Raw genomic sequence first — 22,807 nt, forward strand, 5'->3', positions numbered from 1 at the left:
CAAATGACACGTAACACGTTTCTAAAGTTACCCATCACCACTGTATTAAGTCTGTGGTAAGTTAACTTTTTATTTATGGTATTCCCCATTCTCTGTTCTCTATTTTTTATCTGTTTAAAAAAATATAAAAAAAAAACACCTTAAAATTATTATTCTGGTCGGTGATTATTATTTATACTCTTTGTTAAAAAGTCTCGAAAACAGCTGATATGTGAGTGATGAATAGTTAATTTAATACAGAATTTAAAACCATTTCGTAAAATACAGAATCTCACAATGGCAGAGATACAAACATTGATCGAAATGGGATTTCCAAAAGAGCGAGCGTAAGTGTAATTTATCTCAAAAAACTGTTTGCTTCTGTGGAGGTTATTTTTGTTAATGTCGGTTCTTTCGGTTTTTAGTGAAAAAGCGCTGGCTGTAACGAATTATAAAGGTGTAGAGCCGGCAATGGAGTGGCTTTTAGCACATGCAGACGATCCTGAGCCGAGTGCAGGGTATACTATTCAAAGTTCCACTACACATCCTGAAACTGTGGTATCAGCCGAACTTGCGGCGTCCACTGACCCTGCTCCGTCGACTGACCCTGCTCTGTCAACTGAACCAAGCGACCAAGAAGCTAAATCACTCAAATGTGACGAGTGCGGTAAACTGTTCAAAAACCAGGACGAAATGGAGTTCCATGCGGCAAAGACAAATCACAGCAGTTTCTCAGAGTCTACGGAAGAGAAAAAACCATTAACCGAGGAAGAGAAGAAAGCGCAAATGGCTTTACTCGAGGAAAGGATGAAACAAAAACGGAAAGAGAGAGAAGAGAAAGAAAAGGTAGACTAGCAAATTTATTAATATTGCTCTCACATGAAAAACATTTGTATTGTTGTTGTTTGTGCGTGTTTTCAAGAGTAGTTAGGTTTTAGTTTCTAAACATCTATTTAAAAACAGGCAGACTGCACTTGGAGTGCAAGCAACTTACTCCGCTGTGTAATGTCTGTTTTTTTGCAGTTTTGAAGTGTGAAATTGCAGTTTAGATGCTGACCGTATGGCAAGCCAACTGCTGATTGACTGTACAGTCCACATGCAGTCTGTGTGCAGTTCTAGTAAAGAGATTTATTACAAACTGTACATAAACCACACAGGGACTGCACAGTCGATCAGCAATTGGATATTTGACTACATCAAAAATAAATTATTTCTCAGTGATTATCAAATAGAGGATCTTCCAAAATACGTCAAATCCACGTCCTGTGTTAGTTTTAAGTGTAATAACCATTTTAAATTATCGATTAAACTAAAAATGTACATCATCATGATGTGACGTCACATTCCAGTATTTCATAGAATATCGCATACTAAGTGCGCGTTTGATAAAAAGTTACTGATTTGACGAGTGCAGATTATCTGTCTTGACACTAATGAGACACACTGTCCTCTATTTATAGGCTGAAGCCTTAGAGCGCGAGCGTCTGCGTATCAAGTCCGGCAAAGACATGCAGGAGGCGAGGCTGCGGCTCCAGGAGCAGGAGATGCAGAAGCTGGTGGAACAGCGCCGCCGGGAGAAGTTGGAAGACCAGCGCGCCAGGGAGAGGGTGCGGGCACAGATCGAGGCGGACAAGCAAGCCAGGAGGTGAGTGTTTAGAGCGTGCTGCAATAATTGCTCCTGCAATTTCTAGAAGCAAGAGATGAGTGAGATGATCACGAAAATAACGGCCATTTTTAAATCCAAGATGGCTGACGTAGTTTTTTAAAATAATCAATATGGATGTCATATCCACGGTTCTTCAGCCCAAGCCTTGGGGTGCTGATTACTAAAATTATGTCCATTTTCAAATTCAAAATGGCCAACTTGTTTTTGAGAAATCTATATTGGTGTCGTTCCCTAGGTTTCTTGGGGTTTTCACTACAAAAACGCCGTCTTTTTTTAATCCTGAACGCGGACTTACATTTGTTTAATCTGAAGTCACTTCTTGCCCATGTAGGTCACAGTGTACCTACATAATATATATACATGCACTCACTTTTGACACAAGTTTTGCTATACCTACAAATAGACAAGGCTCTCTTGGCACTTGAATGACATTGACAGGGGGGCGCTGTTGGAGAACAAAGGCTTAGAATATTCAAACAAGAACAAAGGGGACACTTGATGGCAACGTTAGTTCCAATTTTCGCCGCGCGCCAAGATAGCCTTGTCGCACTGTGTAAACATAATATTTTTTTCTTTCTAACTTCAGACTGGCGGCATCAGGCATGCCGGCGCCCCCGCCCGAGCCCGCACCCGCGCCCATAGCGCCCGCGCCCGTGGCTCCGCGCGGCTCCTACGAGCAGGCGCGCATACAGCTGCGGCTGCCCGACGGACAGTCGCTGTCGCACACCTTCGGCGCTAAGGAACAGCTCAGTGCAGTCAGGTAGTAGATCACACATCATCATTATCAACCGATAGACGTCCACTGGTGGACTTAGTCTCTTGTAGAGACTTCCACACGCCACGGTCTTGCGCCGCTCCTGAATCATGTGGCTGCGACTTGTTTGATGTTGATTGATTGTGATTGGTCGGTGTGACCAAATAATCCCTAAAAATCGGTCAAGTGCGAGTTGGACTCTCACACGAGGGGTTCTGTACCATTGTGCAAAGAAATAATTTGAAGTTTTTTTTTAATTTTCATGGTGGCCATTTTGAAATACTTATAATTTGTTGTTATAGCGGCAATACAAATACACATTAGGAATAATCCTGTAAAGCTAGATGTGTTGTGGAAATAAAATAAAAAACACATTCTCTGAAAATTTCAACTCTCACCTACAGTCACTACGGTTCACGAATTACAGCTCGCTGATAGACAGACGGACAGAGGGACGAACAGCGGAGTCTTAGTAATAGGGTTCCGTTGGCAGCCTTCGGGTACGGAACCCTAAAAATGTATGGGTGCAATTATATTACTAACAACAAAATACCATAAAGTAAAGGGTTATGTTGGCGTAGTACATCACTACCCCTATTATAAATGCGAAAGTGTGTTTGTTTCTTGGTTTGTTGGTTTGTCCTTCAATCACGTCACAACGAAGCAACGGATCGACGTGATTTTTTGCATGGGTATAGTTTAAGACCTGGAGAGTGACATAGGCTACTTTTTATCCCGGAAAATAAAAGAATTCCCAAGGGATTTTTAAAAACCTAAATCCACGCGTACGAAGTCGCGGTCATCAGCTAGTTAAGTATAATTTTTTTTCAACAGATTATATCTACAGCTGCACAGTCCTGAGTTCGCACAAACTGAGAATTTCAAGTTAATGACTACATTCCCAAAGAAGATATTCGGCAGCGAGGACTACGAGACACCTTTAGAGTCATTAGGTAACGTGAAACTATTTTAACATTGGTACTGGCGCCGATTCTGTTTTCTTTCTCTTAACTAAATTTAGAGTATCTGCATCCTCGCAGCTAAAGTCACGAGGTTTGACGACTCTAAATTAAATTTAAAACTGTCAAACTGTGCCTATCCTTTTCATATTATATTAGTAAGAGGATGCGAATGCTCTAAAATTTAGTTGTGCTCAGAATCAGTATGGCTGATTCCAATTGCAACTAAATTTTAAAGTATTCGCATCCTTTTCTTACCAATGTAATAACTAATAAGAGAAGGGCCGACAAACCTAATTATATTTAAAACTGTCAAACTGTGCCTATCCTTTTCATATTGTATTAGTAAGAAGAGGATGCGAATGCTCTAAAATTTAGTTGTGCTCAGAATCAGTACCACTGATTCCGATTGCAACTAAATTTTAAAGTATTCGCATCCTTTTCTTACCAATGTAATAACTAATAAGAGAAGGGCCGACAAACCTAATTTAATTTAAAACTGTCAAACTTCGTGATTTTAGGTCCCAGTCGTGAGCGTATTGTATAAAGGAGACCGATCAGTTTTGGGCCCAGTCTTGTTACAGAAAAAAATTATTGGAAAAATTCCTTTATCTAAATATATAAAAGGAAAAGATGACTGACTGACTGACTGATCTATCAACGCACAGTTCAAACTACTGGACTGATCGGGCTGAAACTTGGCATGTAGATGAGGTGGGCATCCGCTAAGCAAGGATTTTTGAAAAGTTAACCCTTAAGGGGGTGAAATGGGGGTTCGAAATTTGAGTAGTCCACGCGGACGAAGTCGCGAGCATAAGCTAGTTTTATGATAAACCAAAACCACAATAAATAATTTGAATTTACAGTTGCTAAAATATAGAATTACAATTATATAAGTTATGCAGATGTACCTGCGCAGAAATCAGATTTTTGAATAATACGAAAATTTGTTACAGGACTTGCACCATCTGCGGTCATCATAGTGTCGAGAGGTGCTCAATAGTAAATAATTCAATAATAAGACGTATTGTTTTTCATTATTTCATTTATTCAAATATTACAGGCAAGAAATATAATTTATCTGTGCATTTCTAATTTGTATAAAATATTACCATTTTATAAGGCTGTATTTTTAAAATGATAAAATAACATGCAACCTGGATTGGAACCTACTTTTCATTTTAAATATTAATTAAGTACATACTATGTTTGTGGTGTATGAATGTCGATAATGACTGTTCTAATTATAATAAATTTCATTAAACAATTTTTTTATTTATTGAAACCAAATGAAAAGGGTAAATTAAGTTCTCTCGATTCTTGAACAAAAAATGTTATAAAAAACCGGTTAAGTGCGAGTCGGACTTGCAGAACAAGGGTCCGTACCATCGTACAAGATATACCTACCTCTTTTATATAGAACACTGCAAGTTAACGAAAGATAGATAGATAGATAGATAGATAGATAGATAGATAGATAGATTTTGTATGAAGTTCGCCTTTGTTCTTTCCCTATTGCTACGGTCCAGCACAGACACCGCTCCCGTACAACCTTAATCCTGGAGCTGGAGGTAAGTATAAATAATAACAGACGTACAACTCGCTTCGCTTTTTATTGGCGGTCGAACAGTAACGGTAATCATAACGTAACTTTAACCGCCTGTCGTGCAATCGGATCTAAGTTTTATAATGATAAAGGTAAATATTAAAAAAAAGAAAACTTAACGTCAATAAATACTTTATTGTATGAAAACAGTTGTTATAAAATTATCATTTCTTAATTTTTATATGTAATAAACGGAATTTTATATGAGCAGGCACTTTTGCATAATGTAAGCATATTATTAATAATTGTGTAAGTAGTAGGTACACTGTGCTGACTGCTGAGTAAAGAAAAATAATCCAAAAATTATTTACTTACTACTTAATGCCTACTAAATACTTTTGCTAATTCATCATAATTATTATCCATATTATGTACCGACGATGACAGGCAGTGGGCACATATAGCTTACATCTATGGCATATAAGCGTGTCCCAAATTTACCACAGTGACCATGTCTCGGATCCATAAAATTTTAAATTTTCTAGATTCAGCTGTTTTAAATTCACAGCAATTTTATAGTTCGTTGAATTCACAAAACAAGCTTATTTGTTTTAAAATAATTTGAAGATATCTGAATCTGAATCAATCATGACATTTCATTTAGTGCTTACATCAGATTAGCTGCGCTCAATAAATTAAAAAGCTGAACTAGTTCAGATAAATGTATTTAAAAAACCTTTTAACTATTTCATTTACTTATTAAAAGGAAAAAAATAAATATAAACCTTAGCATTAACAAACTAATGATATTAAATTGCAACTATTGTAGTAACTGGTATTAGTCCATGATTATTGGTATTAGTCCATGACTACTGGTATTAGTCCATGATTACTGGTATTAGTCCATGACTACTGGTATTAGTCCATGATTACTGGTATTAGTCCATGATTACTGGTATTAGTCCATGACTACTGGTATTAGTACACTTAAAACAACGACATTATAATACTATCACACCCCCGACTCTCCATACAAACAAATTGATTTAGTTACCTATTACTACTACCGGAACATCGGCCTGTCCGCGCACGATTTATGCGTGGGTAACGATAGGGCTGAAGACTGACTGGTCAATCGAGCGGAACAAGGGCAACGCTATAGATAAGTAACATCAGTGCTCAAGGTAAATGAGTGAAGCTAGCCCGGCAGTGCCAGTAGCCGCGCCGTTACGTTGCGGGCGACGACAAATTGGCAGTGGGGAGTGAGTGTCGCTTTTTAATGTTAGTAACTTTAAATTGATAGTATTCTGTCGAACTGTTATATTTTTGTAATTTAAGTTTTGTGCCATAATCCATACTAATATTATAAATGCGAAAGTGTGTCTGTCTGCTAGCTTTTCACGGCCCAACAGTTTAAACGATTTTGATGAAATTTGGTACAAAGCTAGCTTACATCCCGGGGATGGAAATAGCTTAATATATATATCCCAAAAAATTAAAGAGTTCCGACGGTATTCTTAAAGGCCTATCCGTTTAACCAATTTGTATATTATTTTGGTTCAGAGGTAGCTTACGTCCCGGAAATTGACATAGGCAACATTTTATACTGGAAAATTAAAGTATTCCCATGAGATTTTTTAAAACAAATCCATGCGGGCGAAGTCACAGGCATCCTCTAGTAATACATGAAAGCAATATACTACACATATAATCACATACAATATATAAGTATATTATACAATAACAATTATAAAGTAAACCACTGCAACCAAGACATAAACCTATACAACTGAATGGTCAAATTATTACTACTCCCATACTGAGGGTACGTAATATCCTCTGACTTATCACAGTTTGTCAATATAGTTTGTCCATCAACATCAGTACCTGTTACAACACCATCACAGTCTGTAGTTTTCAAATCCTTAGTGAAACATATTCTTATCTCGGATATATAGCTTTCACCATCCTCTCTCTTACATTCTATCACTGGGTCTACTCCCAACTTCTCTTTGATAGCATTATTGATATCTACAATGGAATATTGTTGTGTATTTGAAGGTACAATATTTTTCGCTTGTAGAATTTCAGACATTGAGTACTGACGTAACCAGTCCAGGCCCTTGGAGAAGTATTTGAGCTCTGAATTGAATGCATCTAAGACTGCAGCACAGGTACCATGTTTGGTCCATTCATGAGCCCACAGGGAATATAGTGATGTGCCTGTAAGTAAAAAAAATAAGGTTCAAAATCATCAACCTATCGACGGCTCACTACTGAGCATGGGTCTCCTGTCAAAATAAGACGGCAATAGATTAGCAATAGTGTCAGTAGCTGTCATGAACCTTTTGAATGAGATTTTGGCTTTGTAGAGCGTTGTCTCTGTCACTCATACCTATGTGAACTTTTGTCAGTTTTAATGCCAGAGCCAACAGAGATCTCTTTCTAAAAGTCGATGTGCAATATTTTCTGCTGCGTACTGTACCACACTGGAAAAGAGATGATTGCAACTTTAAGAACATTATGGATAACACTCAGCCATGCAGGTTTCCTCACAATGTTTTGCTTCACCGTTAAAGTCTAATTACCAAAGCAATGTGAATTAGAAATATCATTAATCTTTAGAATGGTATTCAACAAGACTAATAAGTTCAAGGAAATATTTTAACTAATAGGAATTCCAGTACAAGGAAATTTTGTCAAAAGTCACTTTATGTATAGTGCCCGGCAAACAACTTGAGTATTGACACGATTGGCTGGCAAATGGCAGGTGCACGCGACTGGTTGATCAGTCGGCGCGAGTGCACGCGATTGGTTGATACGTCGACTTTCACTTCCCGGATTCGCCAACTTTCTCCCACCTCCCATTGTCCATTTGTTCGTTTTTCCCTAGCGTTAAGGTTGTCTGGAAGAGATCGCTATTTAGCGATAAGACCGCCTTTTTGTACCTACTTATTAACATTTCTTTTTGTAACCTGTCATTTGTGTTTCTGTGGTGCAATAAAGTATATACATACATACATACATACGCTGCTGCAGGCCCAAGTTGTTTGCCGGGCACTATAACGTGATTAAGAGTTGTGACCACATCCTGTTTGTTAAATACCTACTAGCTTTTGCCTGCGATTTCGTTTATGTGATATATAATTTATAGCACTCTGGGATAATGTGGCTATATATCACTGGAATAATTTTTAGAATTGTAGCGTTAGTTCCAAAGATTACCTCCTACATTCAAAGTTTACCTCTTTATAATATTTGTGTAGATATATCAATAATCTTACCTGCAAAAATGTTAACCCACACTTTTTCAAGCTGGTCCTCTATAGGTCTTACTTGTTCAGGGTCAAAAAGCCAGGTCCTATTGCAAAAACCAGGTCCCATTTCGCCTAATTTTGTCGGCCAGATGCCGTGTATCGACCATGAGTCCACTTTAGGAGGCATAGTACACGTGTGGGTATGGTCTTTTTTCTTCCATTCTTTGCAAGCTGTGGCGGGCCATTGTTGAGTAAAAATCAGCAAATCAAAGTCATGACTATGTGATGTTCTTCTTATTACTTTAAAGTCATACCCGTCTGCAATCTTCACAGTTTGAATGTAGTTTAAACTGTAGGAAACATGTTAGATTAATATTTTGTCGGCTCAGAGAAGCAACAAATGATAATAATATTATGTTGTGTAGTTGGAAACTTACCAGGTTAGAGAAATGAGTAAACAAGGAACGAGGAGTATCCCCATTTCTGCAAGCTATTAGCGCTGCCACTGTGTAACCAAAACACTTTAAATAGTTTTACTGTTGCGTCCAATGATTGGAAAATCGATTGGAATTAAATTTAATAGCATTTAATATTATTAGCAATAATTACAAAGCGAACAGCTGAAATGAATAAGGCTGTGACAAAGGTGGTAAACATCTGACATTGACAAGCAACACGACATTCATATTTGTCAGTTTGACTTTGACAACTCAATGACGAATGGCATTGCCTTTTTTAATTCATTGCTCTGGATGGAAGCCTTTATGTCAACTATTAAAAGTTTTTAATAGTTGACATATTAAAAGTTTTTAATAGTTGACATAAAGGCTTTGTATTCACGCCTCACCGGCAAATGATTTGTGATATCGTGAGTTGTTATCGTTCTAGAAAGATTTGTGTAAGATAGATAGGTCAGGCATCCTACTGCGCCCGCGCGGTGGGGTGGGGTTGTACCCTGTAGGTCCCGAAAATTCTCTAAGAATGTCTGACAAGACTATTCTGCCGTCGTCGCCGCAATTCGTGCATCTCGTTTATCAAACCAAAGCACACACTGGAGAAAAAACCGCATTCAATCCAATATATATGTGCTATTTTTTGATAGACCTAGGTAGTTATTACCTATAGGAAAATCGGGAAGCTACCCGTGCGCAGTTAGTTAACTAAGTTTTTTGGTATATTTTATTTATCGATTCGATGTCGATGTATCGATATACCTACTTATTTTAAAAATTGATTCCAATTTCCAATCCTAACGCAGTACCTAGCTGTACGGGAAAATATGATTTCTTCTTGCATCCACTGGTGGCAGAAGCCGGTGGGTGACCGGGTACCTTCCCGGAAAATCATACTTTAGTCTTGCTACGTGATGTAATCCATACTTCCATACTAATAATTATCTGTCTGGTAGCTTTTCACGGCCCATCTGTTCAATCGATATTGTCGAAATTTGGTACACCGTACAGGGGTAACTTCCATCCCGTTTATTGTTATAGAGACAATAGAAATTACCTACACACTTTGTGAAAATTTCAATTCTCTACCTGTTACGGTTCAAGCAATACAGACAGAGGGACAAACAGTGGAGGCTGTAGTAAGAAGAAATTCATCATCATTGCACGGCATTTCAAATGTTAATACCAAAAACGTATTATTGCTAATCATCATGATCAACCCATCACCGGCGCACTACAGAGCACAGGTCTCCTCTCAGAGTGAGAAGGGTTTTGGCCATAGTCTACCACGCTGGCCAAGTGCGGATTGACAGACTTCACACACCTTTGAGAACATTATGGAGAACTCTCAGGCATGCAGGTTTCCTCACGATGTTTTCCTTCACCGTTAAAGCAAGTGATATTGTAATTACTTAAAAACGCACATAACTCCGAAAAGTTAGGGGTGCGTGCCCGGGATCGAACCCCTGACCTCCGATTGGAAGGCGAACGTCCTAACCACTAGGCTACCACAGCTTCTATATTATTACTAATGAATAATACTAATTTATTCCATCATAAAAGTCGCTGACCTGGCTTCCAGCTTTTTGCTATTATTTACCGTTCAGAAATAACCTCATTTGAGAGTTTTTCTACACTACCTCCTCGCTCCGATGCCGGACGAAAAAACTTCGCATGCTTCACGATACAATGATCATGTATCACTATAGCAATTACATTGGGTGCATTATGGACCCATCCCTGAAGCATAGAGGAATGTAGAATAGACCGTTCAAGACGTATTTACCATTATACAAAACAGTACCTAGGTACGTATAAAAAACCCGATTTCCAAAATCACTACAAAGCAGGATTTTTTTTTCTATGTATGTAGAAGTCAGGAGAGCTTTGATTTCTGCTGCTCGATTGCGGTAGAATGACAGCTACAATATCACGATCGCAATTACCTCTGATTGGTTGACGCCCGCTCACAATGCATTGTTGCAACAAGAGTCGCACAAATTCAGCCAATCACAACAATTGAGATTGTTATAATGATTGATGCAGGTTTCACGAAATCGACCTACTGGTTTCTTTTATTATGCTCGCCCGGCTTCATACATATTACCACAGAATATTATGTAATAGTACTAACATACAATATGCGGCCAAAAGTTATAAACATCGATCTTTAAAAGGAGACAGCAGATTTTTAGAGCACTGTCTCGGTCGTAGAGACCGACAAAGCGTCATATGGATAATGGATATAAGTGACAACGCTCTACAAAGATGAAATGTCATTCTAAAAGCCGATGCTCATCACTTTCGGCCGCGTACTGTACATATAGGTACAGTTAGGTACCTATAGATACATTATATAAGCAGTTGAGGTGATACATATCGCGTAGACCATTCTCTAGTCTACAATATCTATAAAAGTAATTAACTGGCGGTATAAAGCAATGAAGCATTATAAGATTCAAAAAAACTAGGTAGGTAATTATTATGAATACATAATAATTTAAATTAAAACAATAGTTTCTGATTATGAGAAGCTTTTGTTAACTTGTTATACCTAGGTAAGTGTATAAAAATTTAAGAAGTTAGAAGCACCATAACCTACCTACCCTGTCAATTATCTACCAATATCGGAAAATAGAAAGTAAATAGCTGCTCCCAAAATTTTCAAGGTTCTAGCGTTAAAGCAAGTGATATTATAATTGTTTTAAAAACGCACATAACTTCGAAAATTTAGTGGTGCGTGCCCGAGATCGAACCCCGACCTCTCGAAAAGAAGGAGGACGTCTTAACCACTAGAAAAGAGGAGAAATATTTTTATAGACTGTCCAGACAAAGTTTACTAATCTGACAACAATTTCATATTACAGTGGAAACTCGATTAACCAGACTAAAATTGTTGTCGTTAGGGATTCTGATAATCGAAAATCCGGATAATCGAATGTATGAAGAAAAGCGGGTTTTGTGCATATTATGTAGTTCACTATAATAGTATTTTCAATTTTCAAAGTAAGATACATAAGTAGGTACATAACTATACCAAGTGGGATATCATATGAAAGGGCTTTGCCTGTACATTCTAAAACAGATTTTTATTTATTTTTATGCATAATAGTTTTTGATTTATCGTACAAAATGGCGGAAAAAATACCCGAGTATGGAACCCTGGGTGCGCGAGTGTGACTCGCACTTGGTCGAACAATAATTTTCGGTTGGTATACCAACCGAAAAATCATTCCGAAAACCGAAAAGTCCGGATAATCGCGAATGGGTCCGTATAATTGAGGGCCGGATAATCGAGTTTCTACTGTATTTTAGTAGCATAGCATAGGTACCCAGTTTATAGTTTGTATGTAGAGTAACACCTTGTGCCGGCGGGGTTGGCGGGGCGACGCACTGTCCTTGCGGCCGACCCCTGTGATAAGTGATGTATGTCTAGTGACCTTCACTCCAGTGCGGGTTCTTTACCTGCACGGTTCAACGGTTTGGGATCACGACCTGGCCGTTAATTTTTTTTAACATTAAAATATTGATTAGGTTTATAGCGAAATTCCTTGGGATTCCTTGAATTTCATCATCATCATCAACCCACCACAGGTTCACTAGTGAGTACGAGTCTCCTCTCAGAATGAGTAAGATTTAGCTGGGCTTAGGCCATAGTCCAGCACGTTGGTCTAGTGCGAATTGGTATAGCTAGATTTCACACTCTTTTGAGAACACTTTCATTTGAATTTACTGTAGGTATAATTAAAGACTATGACCTAAATTAATAAAAAACCGGTCAAGTGCGAGTCAGGCATGCGCACCGAGGATTCCGTAGTACAATCGTATTTTTTCGTCATTTTGCACGATAAATCAAAAACTATGAAATCTGTTTTAGAATCCACAGGTGAAGCCCTTTCATATGATACTTTGATATAGTTATCTTATTTTGATAATTGAAAATACTAATTCATAGTTCAGTTATGACCACAATTTTTTTTTGTGATATGACCACAAATTTACGGTTTTCAGATTTTTCCCCTAAAGCCAGCTATAAGACCTACCTGCCTGCCAAATTTCATGATTCTAGGTCAACGGGAAGTACTCTGTAGGTTTCTTGACAGACCGACAGACAGACAACAAAGTGATCATATAAGGGTTCCGTTTTTCCCCTACCTTAGGAACCCTAAAAAGCAGAACTGCCTACTTATTTCTAAATCCAAGACCGACCTACACTTCGATTTTAATTATTTTAATGTTTTTATGTACCTAAGTATAAGTCCCGCAAATTGCTAATGCGCGTGGCCGCCAGTTTAGTGACGTCAGCACTAGACTGAGTTTCGAGATGATGGTATATTTTTATTTCGGCTGACGTCAAAATGATGTCATTTCGATGAGTTAATGAGACATGGTTTCAGCGCAATAGCAATTTGCGGCACTTAAATAAAGTTTCACTAATAAACTCTCTAAAAAAGCCCACACATTTCCAACATTGTTCACAGATTATAAACGCGGGCAATGATCTCGGCAGCATTGCATTAAAAATTAATGCGTTTTGCAAAAACCGCGACCGCGCGTGCGTTTCCTGTTGCACAAAAACGCGCGGCGCGCGGGCGTGACGCGTTTTTCTTGGCAATTACTTGCGCACGCGCACGCGATACGTGAAAAGGATTTATTGGGTCGTTACGGACTGTGTGATCTTCCGGCACGGGACTTTGTGCACGTTAACGACGGAAATCAGTGATGCGATGGCTACAGAGTACGATCAACGCTTTTGAAAGAGCAGGAACCAACTCTGGCCAGTTGTTCCTTTACATTCCATTCCACAACTAAAATGCAACAGAGGAAAACCAACTCCAATCACATCAGTCATCACATTAGATTCAAAACAAGAAATAACCTGTACTGCTTTGTGGCAGGCCTCTGAGTTTTCTCTAAGACCTATACAATGACCTTAGGGTGAGATCTACCTATAGAGCGCACTCTGACTTAGCTTAGACTTAAGACAGAGTTAAAACGAGACAGCACATAAATCTGTCTCGTTTAACCTCAATCTTAAGTTAAGTCTGAGCAAAGTCAAAGTGTGCGCTCTATAGATCTCAGCCTTAGGTTGACATCTATAAAGCGCACTTTGACTTTGCTCTTTAAGAATAACAAGACCATTGTTAAAACACTGTTAAAACAACACCGCGTGTTATCGATTGCATAAAAATCATTGTTTTAACAGCTAGCAAGGTCAAATTAGGTATATGGGCTCAGGCTTACGTAGGTAGATACTTAATTATTGTAAGGGTGATAAATTGGGCGGAATAGAAATATACCCGGATACGGAATAATCTACCACCTTACAAAGATTAGAGGAAAAAAAAAATAATTTTAAATTACTTTACTTGATCTATCTACCTAGTAAAGAATAGAAGCTAGCCGTCGACTCCCTTGTAATGCATATGAGGTGTTATAAATGAAATTTGCTAGATGTTAGGCAAAATTGTTTTTTATGTAACTTTTACCGGGGTCGCTTAATACAGAATGATGGCTAATAATGCTTAGTTATTCTAGCTTAATGCCAAGACTTAATTTAGATACATTAGAATGACTTAGGTAGATAGTACATAAGATCTATGTTTTAAATTTAAGATGCCATTGGCATGGAATAGACGATGACACAGTAAAATTCATAAAATTGTTTCAAAATAAAAGCTCAGTAGTAAAGACAGGGTTCTTACTGTACACATACACTAAGAAGGTTCACTAAACTGTTCTGGATACAAACATTTGCTTACTTGTAGGTGCGAAGACTGCAAGGTAGCTGGACGGCATCGGCCAAGATCCAAAACTCAATTTATTTGATTCTTCACAACCGAAATGTTTCATTACAAAGATTTTCACCAAGTCTTATCCATAGAAATTAAGTTGCCAACGTGAATGTGCAAGAGAAATAAATACGAAAACCGAAAACTAAAACGTAAACTAAAACGTAAAACTGAAGCTAAACGTAAAACGTAAACGTAAACCCTGTAACAAAGAAAAACAAGATTATAATTTGTGCTGTGTGAAAATTTCGACACGTGGAATTTTCCCGATCAAACACAACTCACCTATTGAACTCCTGGCCACCAATGGTTTTCAGAAGTCCACCCACAACCCATTATCCTCATTTATTTGGGAAGTTAAAATAACTGGAACTGAAAGAAATCATAAGATTAGGATTTTCTCTAACCAAACCGCCATTTTGTCGAATCCACATTACTTGATTTTTCACTCACCATAACTGATGAAACATTGAAAATACGTTAGGATGACTAAAATTTATGACTATTGTATTTTTCCAGGCGAAGCCATGGGCGAAAAGAAGTGAGATTTTCCTGGAACGAAAAAAATTCGTCTTCACATGTTGACTCCAGGAAAATTCTAAATCTCAGCAATCGGTGTTGCCAGACGCAACCCGAGTGTGGCCGCACTCATTTAGTTTGATCATGAAGCCAATTCATTTTTTGAATATTTGCGGAACCTAAGGATATATTATAAGAACCGTTTTGTTAATGACTTAACAATAAACAAATGATATTATGGTTTTATTTAATTATTTTGTTTTATTTTTACGACAATTGACAACGAAGCAAACGCCATCTATTGTGGCTCGAATGAACTCTGAACATCGACCCACGCGTAGTTCTGCACCTTGATGCTAGGTGGCACCAACATACTTTGAACAAAATAGATTTTAATTAAAAGCGAAACGCTAATTAGTAGTTCAAAATTTACAACGTCACAATACTTCCCCTCCTACGAAAAGGTTCAACAGGTTGAACCACGCTGCCCTCAGCGTCATCCAACAACTACTAACAATTTGCCTGAAACAAACAAAAAAAAACACAGAAGTTACGCGTGAACGCACATCTACTACTAACAAGGAAAATTGTCTAACAAAATAAATATACTGAAAACAGTGTAAGGTTTTATACATTATACTTAACTACACAACCCTAACTTCTAAAAAGAATATATACAAAAAAACTTCATGGTGTCTAAGACACTTGAGTGGAAACATCTTGGCATCATTCTTCAGCTGACTGATAGAATGCGTCTAGGCCTACGGTGGTTCACTCTTTTAAACTACCATCTTAATATTTGTTACTCAACAAATACGGAAAAACTGGTTGTGAACGGGTCCATCTGATATGGCAACCGTTCTCTATCCCATTCGGAAAAATAAAACCGAATCAAAATCGGAATATGAGAAAAAAAAAACGAAATAACTCTCCTAGAAAATAGATCTCGGAACAGAATCGGAAAAATAACAGAAATGATCCATTATCTAGAAGGAAAACGAAAACAAAACACAAAACCCCCCCTTTTCGTTATCCCCAAAGTACGATATTTGCATTTTTACTTTCTCAACCGGTTGGTCTACCACAAGCATTCCAATCATCACATATTCATCCCTACATACATCCACTACATTCCTCCTCAACTGAACCATGGTAATGTAACTGTTAACTCAGAACATCACTACACTCATTCAAATTCCTAATTGAATATTGATAACTTAAATATTCAAACAGTTTAGACCAAACTAAGTAATGGCAAATATCTACTTCTTAATATCCTTAATATGCCAAGTGCCTATTGGGTGGTTGTCAGCTACTCTAACTAGTTCATAAACCAAAGGTGACAAAACCTTGACAACCCTGCACTTTTCATACTTAGGTGCCAGCTTAGCTGCGAAAAAATTTGTAGCGTCGCTTTGTGGATAGGTCTTTTTCCACACTATATCCCCAACAGAATAGCTTGCAGACCTACGCCTTAAGTTGTAATGCGTTGCATACTCTGCATGAGCCTGAAACAAATTTCTCCTAACCTGACCAAATATGTCCTCCAAAGTTCCAAACTTTCCTGCGTATTCCTCCCTTGGAATTCCGGCCTCGTACTCCTTATCCGTGTCCTTATAGAAGGAACCATTTAAAACCGGTTCTCTAGCGTGGACAAGGAAGAACGGGGAGAATCCAGTGGATTCATTAACCGCACTGTTTATGGCGAACTGGACCTTGTACAGGTTTTCGTCCCAGGACCTGTGGTTATCTTTCACAAAAGCGGCTACAGCAGTCATAACAACCTTATTGTACCTCTCAACAAGGTTAACTTGCGGAGTGTACAGTGGTGTGTAGTGTAATTTCGGAATATTATAACGCTTAATGAGATTACGGAATTCAGATCCTGTAAATTGGGACCCATTGTCCACAATCACAGTCTCTGGAACACTATGGTTCAAAAATACAAAATTCTCTAGCGCTTTAACAACAGCGGCACCTGTGGCACGCCGTAACGGAAACAACATTGTATATTTCGAAAAACAACACGTCACCACAAAAAGAAATGTAAATCCTGATTTAGACCTAGGCAAAGGTCCGACTAAATCAGCCGAAATGACCTGAAAAGGTCTCTCGCAGACTTTAGGCTTCCCAAGCAGACCTGGAGTGGCTGATGTCGTGTGTTTATACGCAGAGCAAGTATCACAATTCTTAACGTACTCAACCACGTCCTTATACATACCACGCCAAAAATATCTGAGGGATAATCTGCGATGAGTTTTGAACACACCAAAATGACCTGCAGTTGCATCTGCATGGTTTTGTTGCATAATTCTAAGGATGTCGTTCTTGTGGACTACCTCTTTCCAGTCGAACTCACTGAGAAGCTGGTATTTACATTTACTGTAACGATATAGTTTATCGTTCAAAATACAAAAATTCGGAAAATTTGCTGGATTGATTTTACAGCCATTAAATGTTTTGTCATACCAGTCATCTACCAAAACTTGTTGACTAGAGTTATCATTACGATCACCAACTACATCTACGTGTATGAGTCTCGACAAGGTATCCGGAACTACATTATCACAACCCTTCCTATGTTCGATAACAAAATTATACTGTGATAATCTACAACCCCATCTGGCGAGTCGTCCTGAGGGATTTTCTAAATTTAAGAACCACTTTAGGGATGCATGGTCTGTGATAATTGTGACTGGCTTGGAACCAAAATAAGCCTGAAATTTCTCCACTGCAAAAATCACAGCTAGAGCCTCGCGTTCCGTCGCGCTGTAATTCCTTTCGTTTTTATTTAGGCTCCTACTGACATACGCAATGGGATGATCGCAACCATCGGTTTCTTGCGTCAGCATACCACCAACACCATATGCAGAAGCATCACAATGTATTTTGAATGGTTTTTCAAAATTCGGTACCGCAAGAACAGGTGCGGTTACCAACGCATTCTTCAATGTATTAAATGCTACCTCTGCCTGTTCGCTCCACTCAAATTTAGGTGCGTTCTTTCCTTTACTCGTTAGTCTATTGAGTGGTGCAGCGATGGTTGAAAAATTCCTAATAAAGCGCCTGTACCAAGAACAAGTGCCTAGGAAAATCTTTACCTCCTGTGCAGTTTTTGGGGTCGGAAAGTTCAAAACTGCGGCAACTTTTCCAGGATCTGTGCGTAAACCAAATTCATCCACTATATACCCTAAATATTTCAAAGAGTTTCGAAAAAAATTACATTTATCAAAATTTATGGATAGTTGAGCCATTTTTAGTTTATCCAGAACTCTGTTTAATAAAATTAAATGGGTTTCAAAATCAGCAGAACAAATAACAATATCATCTATATAACAAAATACTATTCCATTTTCAATATCACTACAAAAATTTTGATTAAATAACTGGTCCATTAACCTCTGCTGTCGTGCTGGTGCACCGCATAGGCCAAACGGCATGACTTTAAATTTGAATAACCCTCTACCAGGAACTGTAAAACTGGTTTTTTCCTGAGAGTCGTCAGCTAACGGAATTTGCCAGAAACTTGAACTTAAATCAATTGATGATAAAAACCTTGCCTCTTTCAAGCTATCTAGAATTTGTGGAATGTACGGTATTGAGTATGAATCCCCCTTTGTCACTGAATTTAATTTCCTGCAATCTAGGCAAAATCTCCAGTCTCCATTTGCCTTTTTCACTAAAATTGCTGGGTTATTCCAAGGGCTTTCACTCGGAGTAACTACGTCCATTTCCAGCATCCTATCTAACTCTTTACTTAAAGCTTCCTTCTTTTCGGGAGAAAGTGGATATTGTTTTATTTTTATTGGCAAGGCATCACCGGTGTCAATAACATGTTCAATTAATTTTGTTCTACCCAATCCAATTTTCTCTGAAGAAATATCTAAAAATTTATTTACTACAGACTGGGCTAATTCTTTCTGTTGAGATGATAAGTTTTCAAAAGAAGTGATGGTATGAATTTGTTTATTATCAATCGCACAAATATTGTAAAATTGAGAAGGTGCCTTAATTAATTCTAAATTATCAAAAATGCCAGGGGCTAACTGAAATGTTTTCCAAAAGTCACAGCCAAAATAACATCCGCTATTATAGAGGGTACTACAAAAAATTTTATTATGTGAGTTACGGAATTATAAGTAATCGGAATAAACATATAACCCATGCAATCAAGTTTGTCTCCATTTGCCACTGAAAATGTGGTATCAATACTGCTATGCAGTTTATAACCGAATCTCAAAAAAACCTTGTGCGCCTGGTTACCCAAAATTGACGCGCAAGCACCGGAATCTAGTAAACCTGTAATCTCAAAACCGTCAACAAAAACCTTTAAATATGGCCTAAAGTCTCGTTTATCCACTGAATACAGAACTGTGTCAGGTAAAAGGGATGTTTTGTTGTTAATGACCAAGTTCTTTACTTGTGTCTCTGCACAGTTCTTACTAATTAGTTTTTTGAATTTTTGTCCGGAGCGGGTTTACTAGTCGCCTTTTTACTACAACTTGGACATGTCTTTACTGTAAAGTTCTGACGTCCACACGAAAAACATCTAATAAATTTCGGAACTGTCCTGCAAAATTTAAAGGAATGGTTACCCTTGCCGCACTTGTAACATAGTTGTTTATTTGTTTTCGTAAAATCAGTGCCTTTACTTGTATCAACCTTAGGTGCAGGTGTGACTGAAAGTGTGTTTATCTGTTTTGTCACTTGTTTGTAAGCAAACTCTGAACTTAAAGTTGCCTTACTGTTAGTAGGCTCAGAAAATAAGGCGGAACGCTGCCTCGCAGCCTCTAGTTTGCGACACTTTTCCTTCAACATTGCGACAGACTTAATGTCAACAAGAGCTAATTGTTCTGAGTAAAAAGGGCGAATATTATGTAATAAAATTTGTAACTTTTGTTCTTCGGAAAGTGGTGTTGACAACCTTGAAAACATGCAAAACATTACAGCGAAATAGATAGACACAGGTTCTTCAGAGCCTTGTGTTCTTGCTCGAATTTCACCTAGCAACCTGTAGTCATAATCTACTGCATCAAATTCCTCTAAAAATAAAGTTTTCAATTCTGACCAAGACGAAACTTGACATTTGTTGCCTCTGTACCATAACAATGCTCGGCCTGTAAAAAGATGAAATGCAGAAACAAATAATTTTCCATCTGAAACGCCATAAGATCTTTTATATTCCTCAACGCGTTCGATGAAACTGCGCGGATCACCCTGTCCGTTGAAATTTAACTTCCACTTGGCAACATTTTTATCACCAGTGCAGTCAACGGCGGTACTCTCGGAATCCAGTGATTCGTCGTGAGACGACTCATTGTCAGCATCTAATCTGGAAATCAAACTCTGCAACTTTGTATGTAATTCACTCTTCCTACTTATTAAGCTGAGTTCGGAACACTGTATTCTCAAAATTCTAAAGTACAAATGTGAAGCTAAAGCTTTAGACCTACAGAGGGCATGTCTATCTTTAGTGTCAGAACACTTTTTTAATAAATCTTCTAAGTCTTGAAGTTTTTTAGTAATAACCCCTAACTCACTTTCAGAAGAGAAATCTGTCTCTAAAATTGATTCAGAAGGAATTTCCTGAATTAATTGTTTTAACTGTTTCTTTAAACCTAGCACTGTAGGTGCTGGAGTTTCGGAACGAATGGATACCTCATAACACAATTCGTCCTTCAAAAGTGAATGAAACTGGGCAAAAGTCTGTTCCATTGTGTTAAGTCAAAACACATTTAACAAAATATCGAGCTTGTGTAACTGTCTATGTTTAGCCTTATACAAATTGGTTAAACACAAACACAAAAGAAGTTATTTAAACTATTAAATATACACAAGCAAAATACACAACAAAAACAATATTCTTAAGTCTATCCTAACCTATTTTATCAATTATGTTCCTATTCCAAAATATTGTTAATAATACAAGCACATATTATTACTATAGTAAACAAAATATAACAAAATAAAACTTCCCAAAATTGAATAAATGATTGTAAGGTGCAGTATCACCTTTATGAGTACACAGTGTGTTACAACCTTTACAATTACAAAAGTAAACAGGCAACAAAGTTGCAATGAACTCTGACTAGCATATTATCTTTCAAAAAAAACAAAGAGATTGTGCAATGGTTTGATGGCTGTTACTTTACACTTTTAACACATAACCTAAAATACAACAAAATCTGTTTCTAAATGTCACTTTAAACTACCAGCATTCACTTAAACTTAACATGTTTTGTGTGTGAAGTAGCTTTTATCATAACCTTAACACAGCTCTAAACAAAATTTCAACAAAATAATGAAGTATCAAGTCACTGAAAAAAAATTGTTCATAACTTCCTACTTGAACTTAATGTAATCTCTGAATATAGTTTATATATTTAGTTTCACAAGTTGTAACTCTTAGTATTTATAAATGTATGTGTGTAACTAGTTAACAGGACATAGCGTTTCAAAACTTTAATTATACTAAGTTACCGGAATTTTCAAACATAAGATGTACTTACTATTGAAAGCAATACCCAACAACAACTCAGTTAAGCAATGTTTATTACTAAACTGAAGGCAAACATTCACTTATACACCTCCAAGGTAAGTCAAATAACATAATTGAACGGCATAAACACCATTTATAATGTGTTAATTAAATAAGAAAAAACCACTGTTGGACTATACTCAGAAAATTACTTAAACTATCAAACAAAATTTCTAACTATTAGTTATTATTTAGTTAGTTAACCATAAAAAACAGCTTAGTGCTCTTTGCAATGTGTCACTACTTAGAAAATTGTACAATCAGCGGAGTACATTTCATAAAATTCACAAAATTTCTCAAAATATACTGAAATAACTATATAAAAAAACGTTCGGGCGCCATTTGTAAGGGTGATAAATTGGGCGGAATAGAAATATACCCGGATACGGAATAATCTACCACCTTACAAAGATTAGAGGAAAAAAAAAATAATTTTAAATTACTTTACTTGATCTATCTACCTAGTAAAGAATAGAAGCTAGCCGTCGACTCCCTTGTAATGCATATGAGGTGTTATAAATGAAATTTGCTAGATGTTAGGCAAAATTGTTTTTTATGTAACTTTTACCGGGGTCGCTTAATACAGAATGATGGCTAATAATGCTTAGTTATTCTAGCTTAATGCCAAGACTTAATTTAGATACATTAGAATGACTTAGGTAGATAGTACATAAGATCTATGTTTTAAATTTAAGATGCCATTGGCATGGAATAGACGATGACACAGTAAAATTCATAAAATTGTTTCAAAATAAAAGCTCAGTAGTAAAGACAGGGTTCTTACTGTACACATACACTAAGAAGGTTCACTAAACTGTTCTGGATACAAACATTTGCTTACTTGTAGGTGCGAAGACTGCAAGGTAGCTGGACGGCATCGGCCAAGATCCAAAACTCAATTTATTTGATTCTTCACAACCGAAATGTTTCATTACAAAGATTTTCACCAAGTCTTATCCATAGAAATTAAGTTGCCAACGTGAATGTGCAAGAGAAATAAATACGAAAACCGAAAACTAAAACGTAAACTAAAACGTAAAACTGAAGCTAAACGTAAAACGTAAACGTAAACCCTGTAACAAAGAAAAACAAGATTATAATTTGTGCTGTGTGAAAATTTCGACACGTGGAATTTTCCCGATCAAACACAACTCACCTATTGAACTCCTGGCCACCAATGGTTTTCAGAAGTCCACCCACAACCCATTATCCTCATTTATTTGGGAAGTTAAAATAACTGGAACTGAAAGAAATCATAAGATTAGGATTTTCTCTAACCAAACCGCCATTTTGTCGAATCCACATTACTTGATTTTTCACTCACCATAACTGATGAAACATTGAA

General features: G+C 37.3%; 2 protein-coding genes across 2 annotated transcripts; one reads left to right on the forward strand and one right to left on the reverse strand.

The window, feature by feature from the left end:
• Window positions 1-166: 166 nt before the first annotated feature.
• LOC117984676 (UBX domain-containing protein 1) lies at window positions 167-4,625 on the forward strand. The gene is made up of 6 exons (XM_034971315.2): window positions 167-326; window positions 405-825; window positions 1,440-1,624; window positions 2,232-2,405; window positions 3,234-3,352; window positions 4,315-4,625. Exons 1-6 carry the CDS (start codon window positions 277-279, stop codon window positions 4,359-4,361), a joined length of 996 nt encoding a protein of 331 aa, XP_034827206.1. The 5' UTR covers window positions 167-276; the 3' UTR covers window positions 4,362-4,625.
• Window positions 4,386-8,817, reverse strand: RNaseX25 (Ribonuclease X25). Its single transcript, XM_034971316.2, has 3 exons — window positions 8,599-8,817; window positions 8,189-8,511; window positions 4,386-7,127 (listed from the first exon to the last, which is right to left on the reverse strand). The coding sequence occupies exons 1-3, from the start codon at window positions 8,640-8,642 to the stop codon at window positions 6,652-6,654; spliced, it is 843 nt and encodes a 280-aa protein (XP_034827207.1). The 5' UTR covers window positions 8,643-8,817; the 3' UTR covers window positions 4,386-6,651.
• Between the last annotated feature and the right edge of the window lie 13,990 nt (window positions 8,818-22,807).

This window comes from Maniola hyperantus, chromosome 8 (assembly GCF_902806685.2).
Source record: "Maniola hyperantus chromosome 8, iAphHyp1.2, whole genome shotgun sequence".
Lineage (NCBI taxonomy): Eukaryota > Metazoa > Arthropoda > Insecta > Lepidoptera > Nymphalidae > Maniola > Maniola hyperantus.

Coding starts and splice junctions, on each gene's coding strand:
- RNaseX25 (XM_034971316.2), bottom strand. CDS start 8,642: ATGGGGATACTCCTCGTTCCTTGTTTACTCATTTCTCTAACCTG. Junction 8,512..8,598: donor TTACTCATTTCTCTAACCTG/GTAAGTTTCCAA, acceptor TGTTTCCTACAG/TTTAAACTACATTCAAACTG. Junction 7,128..8,188: donor GTGGGTTAACATTTTTGCAG/GTAAGATTATTG, acceptor TTTTACTTACAG/GCACATCACTATATTCCCTG.
- LOC117984676 (XM_034971315.2), top strand. CDS start 277: ATGGCAGAGATACAAACATTGATCGAAATGGGATTTCCAAAAGAGCGA. Junction 327..404: donor GGATTTCCAAAAGAGCGAGC/GTAAGTGTAATT, acceptor TTCGGTTTTTAG/TGAAAAAGCGCTGGCTGTAA. Junction 826..1,439: donor AGAGAGAAGAGAAAGAAAAG/GTAGACTAGCAA, acceptor CTCTATTTATAG/GCTGAAGCCTTAGAGCGCGA.